This window comes from Gymnogyps californianus, chromosome 3, assembly GCF_018139145.2.
Source record: "Gymnogyps californianus isolate 813 chromosome 3, ASM1813914v2, whole genome shotgun sequence".
NCBI classification, from domain to species: Eukaryota; Metazoa; Chordata; class Aves; order Accipitriformes; family Cathartidae; genus Gymnogyps; species Gymnogyps californianus.
This window is the reverse complement of record NC_059473.1, coordinates 124,408,576-124,423,571: the sequence shown is the minus strand read 5'-3', so window position 1 is coordinate 124,423,571 and position 14,996 is coordinate 124,408,576. Positions and strand designations below refer to the sequence as shown.

The window sequence follows — 14,996 nt, the reverse complement described above, 5'->3', positions numbered from 1 at the left end:
TTGGCGGAGGGGCGGGGCAGAGGCACCCCCCCCTCCCCCCCCCCCCCCCGACGCCGGTTAAGCACCGGGCGGGGCGGGGGGGGCGGCGGGAGCAGGCGGCGACGGCGGGGGGATGAGCGTGGCCCCCATGGAGCTGCTGAGGAAATGGCTGGGCCACCCCGAGGACATCTACAACCTGCTGCGGTTTAAGATGGGCGGCTACCGGGCCGTCATGCCGCGGATCGACCCGGTGAGCGGGACGGGATGCGATGACGGGGGGGAGGGGGATGCGCTTCGCTGTCGGGGGCGGGGGGGGGGGGGGGGGGGGGGGGGGGGGGGGGCCGGGAGGAGGAGGAGGAGGGGGCTGTTATCTCCCTGCGCGGCTGCGGCGTTACCGTGGGTGAGCGTTGCACGGTCGCCGTCCGCAGCACCGGCCCGGTGTTACCCGTAGGCAGCACCGGCTCGGCTTTGTGCGCCTTGCACAGTGTTAGTGCTTCCCGGGCGTTGCACCGGTTCGGGCCTCTCATTTATCGCACCGGCTCCGGTGCATCGCAGCGGCTTCTGGCTTTCCATGTATTGCAGCGGGTCTGGCTTCACCGTGCATCGCTCGGAGCCGGTGCAATGCAGGCAGGGTACCGACTCCGACCGATGCACGGTCCTGATGCTTCGCGTGCATCGCACTGACGCAGGGCATTGCACGGCCCGGGTGCTTTGCACCGGCTTCATGCATCCCATGCACCGCACCGGTGCGGCCTTTGCGTGCATTGCACGGCCCGGGTGCTTTGCGTGCATCTCACCGGCTGCGGGCATTGCACGGCCCGGGTGCTTTGCGTGCATCTCAGCGGCTGCGGGCATTGCACGGCCCGGGTGCTTTGCGTGCATCTCAGCGGCTGCGGGCATTGCACGGCCCGGGTGCTTTGCGTGCATCTCAGCGGCTGCGGGCATTGCACGGCCCGGGTGCTTTGCGTGCATCTCAGCGGCTGCGGGCATTGCACGGCCCGGGTGCTTTGCGTGCATCTCAGCGGCTGCGGGCATTGCACGGCCCGGGTGCTTTGCGTGCATCTCAGCGGCTGCGGGCATTGCACGGCCCGGGTGCTTTGCACCGGCTTTCTGCTTCCCGTACATTGCACGGCTCCGGGTATCGCACGGGCCCGGTGCCTTGCACCGGCTGCAGGCTTTCCGTGCATTGCTCGGGGCCGGTACCCTGCCTGCATTGCTCAGGGCCGGGTGCTTTCCGTGCACGGCCCCGGCGCTCGGACGGAACGGGCGCCGAGCGGGTTAAGGGGGCGGGCGGCGGGCGGGCCGGGGGGGGGGGGGGGGCGGAGCGGGCCGCAGCCCCCCGCCGCCGCGCCCCCATGGCGGCCAGCACCAAAGCCGTCTCCCTCTTCAAGCGGACGCTGGCCCTCTCCCCGCCGCGGGGCTCCCCCCGGGCGCTGGGGCGGCTGCGGGGCGGCGGGCGGAGGGCGCAGCAGCGCGGTGCCCCCCCGACCCCCCGACCCCGCCGCCGGTCGCCCCCCGCCTCCAGCCGCCCCCCTGCACCCCGCTCTGCCCGCAGGACTCGCTGGGACGCGGCCTCCGCACTTGCTACCGCTACCTCAACCAGACCAGCCGCAGCTTCGCCGCCGTCATCCAGGCCCTGGACGGAGAGCTGCGGTGAGCGGGGAGGGGGGGGACGGGGTGGCTGGGAGGTGACGGTTGCAATGCCCCCCCCCCAAGACCAGGATTCCTTGGGACGTGGTGGGTGCAATGCCCCCCACAATGCTAGGGCTCCCTGGGAGGTGACGGTTGCAATGCTCCCCCTTGCAAGACCAGGATTCCTTGGGACATGGTGGGTGCAGTGCCCCCCACAATGCTAGAGCTCCTCAGGAGGTGACGGTTGCAATGCCAACCACCCCCCCCCAGGATTTCTTGGGACATGGTGGGTGCAATGCCCCCCACAATGCCAGGGCTCCCCGGGAGGTGGTGGGTGCAATGCCCCCCCCCAAGACCATGATTCCTCAGGATGTGGTGGGTGCAATGCCCCCCACAATGCCAGGGTTCCTCAGGAGGTGACGGTTGCAATGCCCGCCCCCCCCAAGACCACGATTCCTCAGGATGTGGTGGGTGCAATGCCCCCCACAATGCTAGGGCTCCCCGTGAGGTGGTGGGTGCAATGCTTCCCCCCCCCCCCAAGACTAGGATTCCTTGAGAGGTGGCGGGTGCAATGGGCCCCCAACGCTGGGGCTCCCTGGCAGAGCTGGCCAGGAGGTGCTCCACGCAGTGCCCCCACATGCCGTGTTTCTTTAGCTGAGCTGGCGGGAAATGCTCCCCCTTCAGTCCCCGTGCAGCAGATCGCCAGGGAACTGGGCTGAACTGGTGGGGAGACGCTGGGTGCAGCCCCGCCCCGTGCAGCTGGATGTGGGATTTTTCACGTCCGAGCTGGCTGGCTGTAATGCACGGCCCCCCCCGACTCCCGGGTTGCGTTCCTTGGCCGAGCAGGCCCGGGCACTGCAGCTTCTCAGCCAGCAGACAGTTAAACACGGCGCCTGGCCCTGTGCTGTTTGTGACACCCTGGGAATGTGTCCTGGCAGTGCCGAGGCTGGCGCTGGCCTTCGGGCTGGCCGGAGGGACGTGGGCCCGCTGGTGGGAGGAGGTGAGCAAAAACCCGGGGCTGACCGAGGGTCTGGACCCTGCCTGGAAGGTGCTTTTGAAAGCAGCTGCCTCAAACCCTGCACAGGCGTCGGAGGGGGCTTGCTGCACGCTCATTTTTTGCTGTACAAATTTTGCTGACCTGTGCAGGAAAGCTTCAGATGGTAATAGTAACAGAGGATGCAAACCTCAGCTGGCCTGGGACTCCGTGCATATATATATATATATATGCTCTATATAATTCCTTATGTGCATACGGTAATTACTGATTTCAGTACGTAGATCTCTCTCCAGTTAATCCCAAACTGGGTTAATCGTCAAAATTAGGGGTTTCTGTAGGTTGCACCAGACACGTCTCACGCTGCGGTTGCAACGCCGCCGAGCAGTCGCAGGCGTCAGCCTGAACACTGGGTTATCTGTTGGGTTTCTGAGCCTTGGTTTGGCATTTTGGACGGTGCCCCATAGCTGTCATCCAGCATTTATGAAATGGTCGTCTGCAGCCTGTTTTACAGGAAATGCGAAGAAATTCAGTGGCTTGGCCAGGGTTGCGTGGAAAGGTACGAGTGGGGCCAAGAATTAAACTTTTTTTTCCATGCTTGATATATTAGCTAATGTAGAAATTAAGAAAAAAAAAAGCCAATCGATAAAACACCTTGAAACCTGTTAGCAGTGTCAGTATGCAGTGTGCTTGCCTTGATCTTCCTGCAGTTATCTGTCTTGTCTGTCTTTTCTGTTCTTTAATCCTTGCATTGCAGCTTGCTCGGATCAGGAAGGCTCCCTACCGTCAGGGCACAGAAACTTCTGCCTGGCATCCTAAAAATGCTATTGCCGGATCTTTACAACCTACGGCTTCGCAGGGATTGCTGCTGAATTACAGCTGGCTCTGTAATGGATCAGAAGAAACTAATTTTCAAAGCACAGTAGCTCCGCTGAAGAGTTTAGGGACAAAAGAGGGAAATGCAAAATAGGCAGAATATAGAAATAGGCAGAGCAGCAAGCTTACCGAAGGAATTAGTTTTGCTGGATCACGTCAAAGTGCTTTCATTGACGTTAACCCCATTAGGGGGTTAAACTGAACCCCTGTGGTTACAGACTGTTTAATATTTGCCTCTGCGCTCGGTGGTTGAAAGAGCTGGTGGTGTAGGGTTCAAGCATTAAAACAACCACGCCATGCTGAGAAACGCAGCACTGCCTGGCATCTGCTCCCAAGCGCGGTGTGCTACGCCACAGCCCGGTCCCCTCCCCTGCCGCCACTTTGTTTGCGACTCCTTTGGAGTGAAATCTCCTCGTTTGAAGGCTGGGGAAGCGTGAAGCTCTTGCTCCCTGGTTCGCATCCCTGCTCCCGGGAGAGTTTCCGTGCATCCCCCCAAGGACTGGTGGAAAATGGAGAGCTTGGTGGAAAATGGATGCGTGCTTGGAGCGATGCTCCCCAGGCTAGTGCACAGGGAGTTGAGCTAAAATGTTTGCTTTCTTCCTGCTTTTTTTTTTTGGCCCCTAAACTGTATGTTTTTCTGGCCAGGCCCATGTCCAGCCCATAGCTCCATGGTTAGGGTGTTTTCTTGGCAGGTGGGAGGCTCAAAACTGCAGCTTCATCGGCAGCTGAGCCAACATCGTAACTCCTGTCCTGCTGGTGGAGAGGAGGAGAGGGATGCTCCTGCCTTCCCCTGCTGCCTGTGGTCCTGCCTGTCCCTGGGACCCCTCAGGATCAATTCCTGCAGATTCAGCTGCTTTGTGGAGAGGACCAGCCTTGTGCTGGCAGAGGGTGAACGTGGTGGCACGGAGAAAGGAGACCTCCTCACCTGGGAAGGTGGGAGCTGTGCCTAGGACAGGGCTGGAGTTTGAGCCCTGAGATGAAGCTGGGCTTGGTCTTCGGAAGTGGGCACTTCCAGTTGTGCAAAGGGGAGGTAACGCCGGAGCGTCCTCTTCCCAGCACTGTTACGCATGTTTTCTGGTGAAGACTGCGTGGCTTTGGTTGGCCCCTGTCATCCCCATGGATCTCAGGTTGGAGCCCAGCTGGGACCATGGTGCCTGGGCACCCTGCAGAGAAACGGGGAGCTGCTGCAGGCAGACCACGCTCACTGTGTAGTTGTTTTTGTGATCTTATGTTTCATAGAATCATAGAATGGTTTGGGTTGGAAGGGACCTTTAAAGGTCATCTAGTCCAACCCCCCTGCCATGGGCAGGGACATCTTCAACTCGATCAGGTTGCTCAGAGCCCCGTCCAACCTGACCTGGAATGTTTGCAGGGACGGGGCATCTACCACCTCTCTGGGCAACCTGTGCCGGTGTTTCACCACCCTCATCGTAAAAAATTTCTTCCTTTGATTTGCCCAAATCGCCATGGAGCTAAATTCAGCATCTGATGGAAGCTAGGGATGCAGTTAAGGTTTGGATGCAGAAGTGGGGTTAAATAAGTGTTTTAACTATGCTGGGCTCCGGAGTTATTGCTAGCTCTTTCCTTGGCACGGTGTCAGTGTGAGAGGTGCTTCTGGGATGGCTTTTCAGGTTTTGCTCTGCCTTTCTTGGTTGCTGCCGGTGGAAGTTGCCGCTGAAGGCGGGTAGGAGTCCTGGGCCCTTGCATCATGTCAGATGAACGTTTGCAGCCTGGTTGAAATGGAATAACTCAGTCACGCAAAGGAACAGGAGGGCACGAGAGCGCTGCTCTGACCGCTCAGATGCGTGGTTTGACGGAGGTATTAAATACCTTTCAATTAAGGAAAAAAAATGCCAAATTTATCAGTATTGGCTCTAAGTGCCAGGCAGTTTTCCCTGGCTGCTTAATCACCGCTTGCATGTTGTCATCCCAGGAGAGCAACGCTTTCACCTAGTAATTAGCGCTTAAGCAGTCCAAGCTAATTTCCATTTGTCAAACAAGTAATAAACGCCTCATCTCCTTGATATATCAGTGTGCTCATTTAGAGCTAAGGGATTATTTTATATAAATCCTGGAGTCAGAGCCGGTATTTCTTGCCATCAGGACTTTTTTTCGCTTCAGCTGCAGAAATGTGGAGCCCGAGTGGGGAAGGCAGGGGCAGTGGGTCCAGGAGGGGAAGCGGTTCTCCAGCACCTTTCCGCTGGCGTGCTGGGACACTTGGGCTGTCTCCAGTGTCTTGTGCATGGAGATATAAAATACAGGGCGTTTTTGGCTCTGTCTGCCAGTCCTAATGTTCCTGTTGCACAGTAAGGGACCCTCTTGTTCTCCCCCAAACAGGATAAAAGGGTGCTGGGTGCAGAGAAGGGGAAGTGATAGGAAAAGTATGCCTGCTTTTTTCCCCTTCCTTATTTTGCATTTGCTTTTTCCAGTAAGGTGACCTCAGGCTCTGTCCTCTGGGTCCTACGGAGTGCTGGCCTTGCTGGCAGGGTTGGATCTTGCTTGCAGGGTTGGATCTGGCAGTGCCCTGCCCTGCCCAGGGAGACCTTACAGGCCCGTCCCTTCCCCGATGCGCATCTTAGAAAGCCAGAAGCCGTGCTGTAGTTCTCTGCGTGAAGGGAAAAACCTGGGTTTCCTAACCCAGCTCGGGCGTGCCGCAGCTTTCGCAGCCGTCAGCCCATGGGGAGTTTGTGCGGAGGCACCTCTGTTGCTCAGAGTGGAGGTTTGAGGAGATGATGAGCAAGGTAGGTGGGAAGCGCTGCTGTTGGTGCTTTCCATTCCTAACCTGCTCCTGTGACCCTGGGATTTGAGCAGCACGTTTCTAACGCATTTATTTTACGTTCCTGCACTGCAGGGGACAGCCACGGTCCCCAGATGAGGGCTGGGGAAGCTGACACCCTGGATCTAGTTGAAGATGTCCCTGCTCATTGCAGAGGGGTTGGACTAGATGACCTTTAAAGGTCCCTTCCAACCCAAACCATTCTATGATTTGATGGAAGAGGGATTGGACGTGGGCATCCCTTGACCAAGGCTGGTTTCCAAACTGTAGGAGACACTGGGATACAACGGTGGGGGCTGGGAAGGTTTTCACATCACCGCTTTCTCTTCTCAGTGGCTGAAGTACCGTATCGCTTGAAACGTGAAAGCGAAATTGTGCTGGAAGTGCTTGTATCTTCCAAGGCATCAACGACCTGGCAGTGCCAGTGCGTGTCGTGTTGAGCTGGAGGCACCTGTGCCAAAGGCTGTGTGGTTAATCTAAACTGTTTGTCCTGCCTAATAGGCAATCCCAAGTAAGGCATGATTGTTTTTTCTCCCCCCCCCTCCGACCCCCAGGCATGCCGTCTGCATATTCTACCTAGTTCTCCGTGCCCTGGACACTATAGAGGATGACATGACCATCAGCTTAGATGTAAAGGTCCCGATGCTGCACGAGTTTCACTCCTATCTGTATCAACCAGAGTGGAAGTACATGGAGAGCAAGGAGAGGGACCGGCAGGTGCTCGAGGACTTCCCAACGGTAAGGCATCCTTGCTTCAGCTGCCTTGTGTCACCTTTGTGTGCATGGTTGTCTCTCCACATTACACCTGAGCTCGTTCAGTCCCTGGTGAGCCCATAGCTCTTCCGAAGAGCTACATCACCTGCACGTGGGGCTGGATGCAGAGCTGGAGTGAGAAACCCAAACGTTGTGCAACTGTCTATATGAGCCGGAGGTAGTCTGGCTGTGGAAGAGTGCCAGTTCTAAAAAGTGGCTTTTTGCCTCCCTTGTTGGAAGAGTAAACGACCATCGCCTTGTGGAGAGCGGTTTGGATTTGTTGCCTGGCTTGGGTATCCTGTGACCCCTACCAGATGGGGAGAAGAGGAAAGCTTGTCTGGCATCTGGCTTATGGATGGACCAGTGTTTGCAGCAGCCCTGCAAGCTCTGCTCTAGAGCTACAGGAGTCTGTCTGCAGATCTTTGACATGCATATAAGATAAAAAGCACCCTCATTGTTAGTAACAGTATCGCCCAAAGTCTTACTGCTCTAAGGATCCTTCCAAGAAGTAGCCACAGACAGTCTGCATCTCCACTAGCAAGCTAAAGCAGAGCTTCTTCTCTGACCTGGAGGCCAGTCGAGAAAATCTGGCCATGTCCAAGCCATTAAACTCCTCTCAGCATCCAGAACAGTGTGGTTGCATCCCAGACTGTCCTTGAGAAGTGGTTTCTGGCCCACGCTACCTCCCGAGCTCTGCCTGGGGATTGCTTGGGGTCAGAAGCGCAGCAGGGGCCGTGCTGATGGGGTAGCTGCAGGTGATTGAGTCCATGCTTAAAGTGCAGATGTGGCTGTAGGACCTTGACTCTGTGCTGTAGGTGCTCAGGATGGCAGGCAGCAAGAGGTGAAATCACGATGCTCGTCCTGGGCTCCTGCCAGGTTTCAGCCCCAGTAGAAGCAACGGGATGATGGAGCTTTGCTGCACCGAGATGCGGTATCTCCCAGTGCCGTGTTACAGAGTGGAACGGGGAACCCATCTGGCCGGTCGTCCCAGAGGGGATCCATCAAGCTTACAGCCAAAAGAGATGCTGTGGCTGGAAGGCAAGGCTGGGCTCTGCTGAGTGGGGATACAGACGTCTGGTTTTGGTGAGGGCACAAGGACCGGCCCTTGGTGGATGCTGCAGTTTCGCTGTTGCTCACATTGATCGAGAATAGCTGGGTTTATTTTTTAGGTTTTTTCCAAGCTCTGTTTAAGAAAAAGTATAACAGTTATAGTGAGGAGCATTTCATTTTCTGAGGAAGTTCTGTTTTGTTCGGCTTTTTACCATTTTAAATTTATTCTACCCTTATAGGGCTTTCCCTAGCAGTGGGAATGGGATAATTGTTTGGAAAACTGAGGTGTATTGTAAATTCTGATGCTCAGCCTTGGGATAACAGTGACTGTGCCCTATCTGGGAGGGGCGTGCGCTGTAGGAGACGGTCGTGTTAGGGGATTCTTCATGTATAGTGATAGAGATATGGTAGGTATGCCAATGGCTTGGTACTTTAGAAAAGCTTTTGAGAAGGTGTTTATGGCACTTTGTTGTTCTCTCTTGGTGTGTATGTGTTACTCGGGCAATCTGAGTTCATGTTCAGGTATGATTTTAATAATACTTGGTAGAGGTGTACTCACAGGTCGTGCTTCTCTGTGTAGTGGATTGAAGCCATTGAGACAGAAGGAGAGTTGATATGCTTATTTTACAGACAGACTGAGACACAGGGCAAGGACACACCGGCAGCCGTGGATAGAGTCAGGAGGAGAGCCTGGATCTGCGGTGGTGTCTGAGCTGTAATCGTTCAGACCGCTGTCCTTCTTGGACACACACCCTGGGCTGGCTGTAGTTACCCACTGATGGAGGATAAAGCTCAGCACAATAAAATGTGATGCCCCACAGTTTTGGGAAGGAGAGGATGCGCTTTTTAATTTTTTTTTTTTCAGTGTGAGAGCGATTGAGTCACTGAATCATGTTATTGGACATGCAGAAGAAGGATTTCACACTTTCTCCGTTGCTTGATGCCTTTCTAGTTGTGCAAAATGTGCCCTGCAGAGCCAGAGCTGGAGAGGGCTCGGGAGAACAGAGCACCAGAAACCTCCCCTGTCTTTTTCCCAAGGCTGGCATGATGGTAGTGCTCTCACAAATTACAAAAAAAACAACTCTGTGCACCAAGCGTAGATAGTTTTGTCCTGCAACTCCCAGGTGATACCAGTCCAAGGCCACAGAGCCTTCCCAAAGATATTGCTGTGTCTGATCTACTGCCAGAGACCATACCGTTTAGACTGAGAACAGACTGAGCCTGTGCTTTAAGGGCCTTGAAACAAATCTGGTTGTGGGAGTTGTCCTAGATCTCCAGCCACAGCGGGATAAGAGCCTGGTAAACAGTGTTTTTCTGATTTCTTAATAAATGTTGAGCTTTGCTTTTTTTTTCCTAACACTGTCTTTTTTTTTTTTTTTTCCTTGTGGCGGTTTGTGCTGCAGATCTCTATGGAGTTCAGGAACCTGTCAAAGGTCTACCAGGATGTGATTTCGGATATTTGCCACAAAATGGGAGTCGGGATGGCGGAGTTCTTGGAGAAGAAGGTGGACTCTCAGCATGAGTGGGATAAGGTAAGTCAGCCCGGACAGAGGAGTGGACTGAACGTGAGTAGGGTCCACCTTGTCTCTGTGGAAAGAGGAGACAGAGCATCCCTGTGGGAAGAGGGTTCAGCTGGATGAGGGAGGCTGTGCGGGCTTGGGAAGGCTTTTGAGAGACGGCTGGTCCTGTGGGTAACAGGAAGATGGCATGGATTGTTGGTGTTGCCCACCAGCACGTGTTTGGATGTCCCTTTGGATGGTAGGACATCCTTGGTGAGGTGTTTACTGGGCATGGGAAAGCTGAGACATCCCAGGGAGGGCCGTGAGAACTTGAAGAAAGCGTACTGTCAATTGCCTCCTGAGCATCGCTTTTGTAAAACTCGCTGTGGCAAATAGGCAGCTCTTTGTAACTGCTCCTTTTATCTTGTTTTTTTTTTTCCTGCCCCTTCCCCTCTCGGTGCCTCGCAGTATTGTCACTACGTTGCTGGGTTGGTGGGGATAGGACTTTCCCGTCTCTTCTCTGCATCAGAGCTAGAAGATCCTATCGTCGGGCAGGACACGGAGCTGGCCAACTCCATGGGCCTCTTCCTGCAGAAAACCAACATCATCCGTGACTATCTGGAGGACCAGCTGGAGGGAAGGGAGTTCTGGCCCAGAGAGGTGAGGGAAAACGCTGCCTTGGGGCAAGCGTTTGTGCTGTGCCTCTGTGGGAAATGCACTAAGACTGAAGGTACTGTTGTTGCTGCTCTGATACAGTGAGTCGCATCCTCTCGTTAGAAGGGTTCCTGCTGGAATTTCCTTTGAAATCCCCAAAGCCAGGGTTTTTCCCACCGTTTGTTGGTGTCCCTTGACAATCTTTCATACTTCTGGCCAAGACCTGTAATGGATGTAGCCAACGGGCCATGCTTCCCAGGACACCTGCCTTGGGAATGCGTTACAGGGTACATAGCAGAAGGTGCACAGCTAAAATTGTAGTGTCTCTCATGTCCCTTTGATTTAAAGTTAACAGGAGAGACTTGACGGTCTGCTTTAATTTTATTAAGACCCTACAGTAAAGCTGTGCTGCATAAGATCGCTCCTGTGGGTCGTACATCTTCTTGATAATAACAGTTCTTCTAATGACGGCTGGCTGAGAAGTTCCACATCTACCTACAGCCGTCTGGGTACAGATGTGGGGGTGAGGTGATGCCTCCCCGCGCTGCCAAGAACTTGTTGGGCAGCTTTGTCCCCTCTCTGTTACGTTGGTTCTAGGAATGAGGGAGAATAAGAGTGGGTAAGATCTTGAGAGGGTACCTAGCCTGTTCCCAAAGGCAGGATCAGCTCTGCCTGTGCCTGACAGATGCTTGTCTGCTCTTCTTGAGGCCCTCCAAGAATTTTTCTCTCCCTTTTCCACGTGGCTCACCTGTCTCATAGAGCGTTTCTTGATGTCAGCCTGATGTGTGAGGCGTCTTTTCCTTGCCCTGCCTAGAGAAGATGTGGAGATGAGTTGTATCCTTCTTCTTTGCAACCCCTTTGTGTATGCAAAGGCCACTGTCATGTCTCCGCAGCCTGCCTGCCCTTCTTTTCTTTAGCCTAGTAAGCCCCAATCCTTCAAGGCTTTCATGGGTCTCTGGTGGTTCGTGGTGCTCTCCCAGACCTCACGCTGGTACTGATGTCTGTCTTACAGCATGAATGTACCCTCCAACTTGTGAATCCTTATCTTGATGTTTAGGTTTGGAGCAGATACGCAAAGAAGCTCTCGGATCTTGCCAAACCAGAGAACATCGATATGGCTGTCCAGTGTCTGAATGAGCTCATCACCAACGCCCTCCACCATGTCCCTGATGTCCTCACGTACTTATCCCGCCTGAAAAACCAAAGTGTCTTCAACTTCTGCGCTATCCCCCAGGTGAGTTATGTTTTCAAGTGGTTCCTCATTGTCTGCAGCCCGGCTGATGAGAAGTTGGAGGTATGGGGGGATTATATGTCATGTCAGTACAAGCCTGTTTTATTCTCCATCTCTTCCTTCTTTCCTGGTACCTGCCGTTTCTGCTGTCGGTGAGGTTGTGGCTTCCCTCCAGAGTGTTTTGCCATCGATTTCACTAGGGCCAAGGTTACTCCCTTGGCAAGGTCCTTGCAATGCGGTAAGGCCTCTTGGTGTTTCTCCTTAGGTGATGGCTATTGCCACGTTGGCTGCCTGCTATAACAACAAGCAGGTGTTCAGGGGTGTCGTGAAGATCCGGAAGGGACAAGCCGTCACTCTCATGATGGATGCCACAAACATACAAGCTGTCAAAGCCATCATGTACCAGTATGTGGAAGAGGTAGGTTGAGCAGTTTTGCTTTGAGTAATTTCTGGCTGTTCCCATCCTCATTCCTGGTGTGGAATTGGGAAGACTTGTGTATCCGTTCATTCTTTACATCTCTTAGTTCAGTGATGGCAGGGAACAGTGACCCTGATGTGGTTTTGGCCTGGACCAAACTGGGTGCTTGATGTGTTCCCTCAAATGTACCCTTGGTCTGTGCCTGTGTTGAGAGGTAGAGACTGAAGTCCTGCCGTCCTTCTGGTGGAGAACCAGAGGAGTCAGCTGTCACGGTGCAGGGCTTCCCCTGGGCTGAGCAGGCACAGAGGACCTTTCTCACAACACACTTCTGCGTCATCCCCCCCATGGGCTGCTCCAGCGAGCAGTCTTGTTTTCTCTATGTCTGTAGTTGCAGCTGGCAGCATGATGTGGTGGTTGTTTCCTTGCGCTCCATGGCCAACGGTAAATAAGGGCAGCTCTTCACAGGTGGTTAAAGCAGTGGGGCTCCCGACTTCAGGGTACTATGGAGGTTAAAAGCTCACGTGGAGGATCAGCTGGTGGGTGGTTACATGGGGAAAAAAAAACCCAACCCCAAAAAACAAATCCAGCGAGGGCAGCTGAATAAAAAGACATTACTTCTGCACCAGAGAGACCCCAAACCATGGGTTATTAGAGCTCCCTTTGTGGGCTGGCCAACCCCACGGCAAGGGACAGTGACACCTCAGCACCTTAGCCCAGAAGAGGGTTTCTGCTTGTGCATGCCTCCCTAAGACTCATGCAGACAAGTATCTCCAAGACCATCGGGTTTGCAGACCACGAAAAGAGAACACCAAAGACCATGGGGTTATCTGGTGGAGGTGGCCATTTCCTGGCAGTCACACCGGCTGCTGGTCACACTGGGGTGTCCTCACTGGTTTGGGGTTGGCTGCAGCACACTGGCAATGAGTGGGGATTGCTGGGCGCGAGAACCGCTGGTTCCCAGCAACACCACTTGTGGTTGAGGGATTGTGTCTGAGGCCGTGCGGTCCGTCTCCCATCATGGGGTGCCCTGAAGAGGCTGCTTGGCTTAATGCACTTCTCAAGGGAAATGGGCCCTGGCCCCATCCAGGCATCCCTTGCAGCTGGTCCTTGCTCCATGGCAGTCCACCACTGAGGTTGCTCTTGAGGACATGGTGGCCCTAAAGGCTTCCTCTTCCACCCGGTGGTCCCGTTTGTCTCCTCAACCTCGGGTGAGAACCGTAACTCCTCCTTCCTTCCCCCCCTCCCCAGATCTACCAGAAGATCCCAAGCACGGACCCGTCATCCAACAAGACGCAGCAGGTCATCGCCTCCATCCGCGCCATGAGCTTGCCCAGCGGCCCCATGGCATCACGCCACCACTACTCCCCCATCTACCTGTCATGCGCCATGCTCCTGGCCGCCCTGAGCTGGCAGTACCTGAGCACCATCTCCAAAGCCACCGAGGAGTACGTCCAGGCGGGCGAAAACTGATGGGCAGCGGGCAGGCGGGGGGAGAGATGGTTGGCGGATGGGCAGCGGATGGGCAGGAGGCTCCTCGTCCCCTGCCGGTGGGGATGGCCGGGCACCGGGGTGCTGCGGGGCCTGGGACGGTGACGAGGACGGGACGCTGGTGAGCTGCAGCCCCGGGGCGACGGTGTGGTGTTGCCGGACTCCGCTCCTCGCCTCCCTTGCCGTCTGCTTGGATGGTTACAAACGCTAATCGGAGTCTTACTGTTTGGGGTTGAATATTTTTTTTTTTTTTCCCTTCTTTCCTGTTGGATGGTTTACCTGAATTTTTTTTTTTTTTTGGTTAGGATGGTTTTAAATAGAAACTCCAGTTGCCTCTTTTCTTGCTTGAGAGGAGACGCCTTTCCAGCTCAGAGCTGAGCAAAACCTTTTGGGTTTTGCCTCCCTTTCTCAGGCAGCCTGTTCCCCATCGCCTCCGGTGCCTGCTCTGCACTGGAAGGACACTACTTCAGCCAGGAGAGGAACGTGCTTCCTTATCCAGGGAAAAAGCTCTGGCTGCCTTCTGGCCCTCAGCCCAGGCTGGTTGACATCCTGCAGCCTGGAAACAGGCAGAGGCAACCTTCACATTTCTATTGTTGTGCTGAAGGAGGCTGCTAGGCTTGAAACAAGCCCTTTTAATGTTAAATAAAGTTGGAGGTGGGATGCTCTGTCCACTTTAATGTGCCCCCAGCTGAAAGCCATCTATCGCAGCTCCCTGCCCTCTAGCAGATGTGGACCCTGCACTTGCAAAGCTTTGTGTTTTAGCAGCTGGGGGGGTGGTTCAGAGGAGAAGGGAGCTGCTTGCATGGCCCTGAGCTAATAACCCTGTGCCCGACTCTGCTGTGGGGTCTGGGCTCTGCACCACTTCTTCAGCCCGAGGGGATGGGTGGCTGTGGCAGAGCAGCACCATCACGGCAGCGCCAGGTGCCTCAGCAAGGCAGTAGAGTGAGGGTTTGTACCACGCCGTCCCTTGTGGGATGCTTTTTTGGGGGCCTTGGTGCATCGGCCACCCTGAAAGGCAGCGGTGATCCCTGCCGCAGGCTGGGAAGGCTTGAGCCACTGAGGAGATGGCCAGGGCAGGTTTCCCTGGCCCACTTGGCTCTAGCTTAGGATGCTGCTTTGGGTTAGACTGATGTGCAAACTGGAAGAGGCTTCTACTGCTGTTTTGAAATACATCAGGCTGGACATACAGGTGGGCCATCTTCCTCCTGGGAAGAGCTTGGGTGAGAAGAAACAATGCTTCAAAGGCAAGTCCTGTTTTCCTGGGGTGGATTTTTGTTTTCATGGTCCCTATCACCCCCGAATGCTGCTTTGCCTTTGTGAAGGGGAGGGCAGCCTGCATCCTGGTGCAGGACAGAGCTAAGTCTACCAGGTATGGTTCGGTGGCCTTTGCAAGGCCAAGCCCATGTGGCCACTGTTACTCAGAGGGAGGACCCCTACTCCACAAGTACCAATGTAGATAGTTTTAAGCTGTTGTTCAAAAAAATCTTGTGGTAGCTCTCTTTGTGCAGCTTCCTGTCTTGTTGAAATTAAAGTTTTCTTTGGGAAAAAAAAAAAGATAATTTTCTTTAGCTGTCATTTCTTTTACGTTGGTAATTCCCCACCATGCCACAAGTTACAAGCCCTCAGCTCAGATGAAATGCCGATGC

At 54.6% G+C, this 14,996-nt stretch overlaps 1 protein-coding gene across 1 annotated transcript; it reads left to right on the top strand.

Moving 5' to 3' along the window:
- The first annotated feature begins 127 nt into the window (after positions 1–127).
- On the top strand, positions 128–14,904 carry FDFT1 (farnesyl-diphosphate farnesyltransferase 1). The gene is made up of 8 exons (XM_050893618.1): positions 128–229; positions 1,535–1,632; positions 6,812–6,995; positions 9,464–9,592; positions 10,028–10,219; positions 11,271–11,447; positions 11,710–11,862; positions 13,111–14,904. Exons 1-8 carry the CDS (start codon positions 128–130, stop codon positions 13,330–13,332), a joined length of 1,257 nt encoding a protein of 418 aa, XP_050749575.1. The 3' UTR covers positions 13,333–14,904.
- Positions 14,905–14,996: the final 92 nt, after the last annotated feature.

Coding starts and splice junctions, on each gene's coding strand:
- FDFT1 (XM_050893618.1), top strand. CDS start 128: ATGGAGCTGCTGAGGAAATGGCTGGGCCACCCCGAGGACATCTACAAC. Junction 230..1,534: donor TCATGCCGCGGATCGACCCG/GTGAGCGGGACG, acceptor CTCTGCCCGCAG/GACTCGCTGGGACGCGGCCT. Junction 11,448..11,709: donor ACTTCTGCGCTATCCCCCAG/GTGAGTTATGTT, acceptor GTTTCTCCTTAG/GTGATGGCTATTGCCACGTT.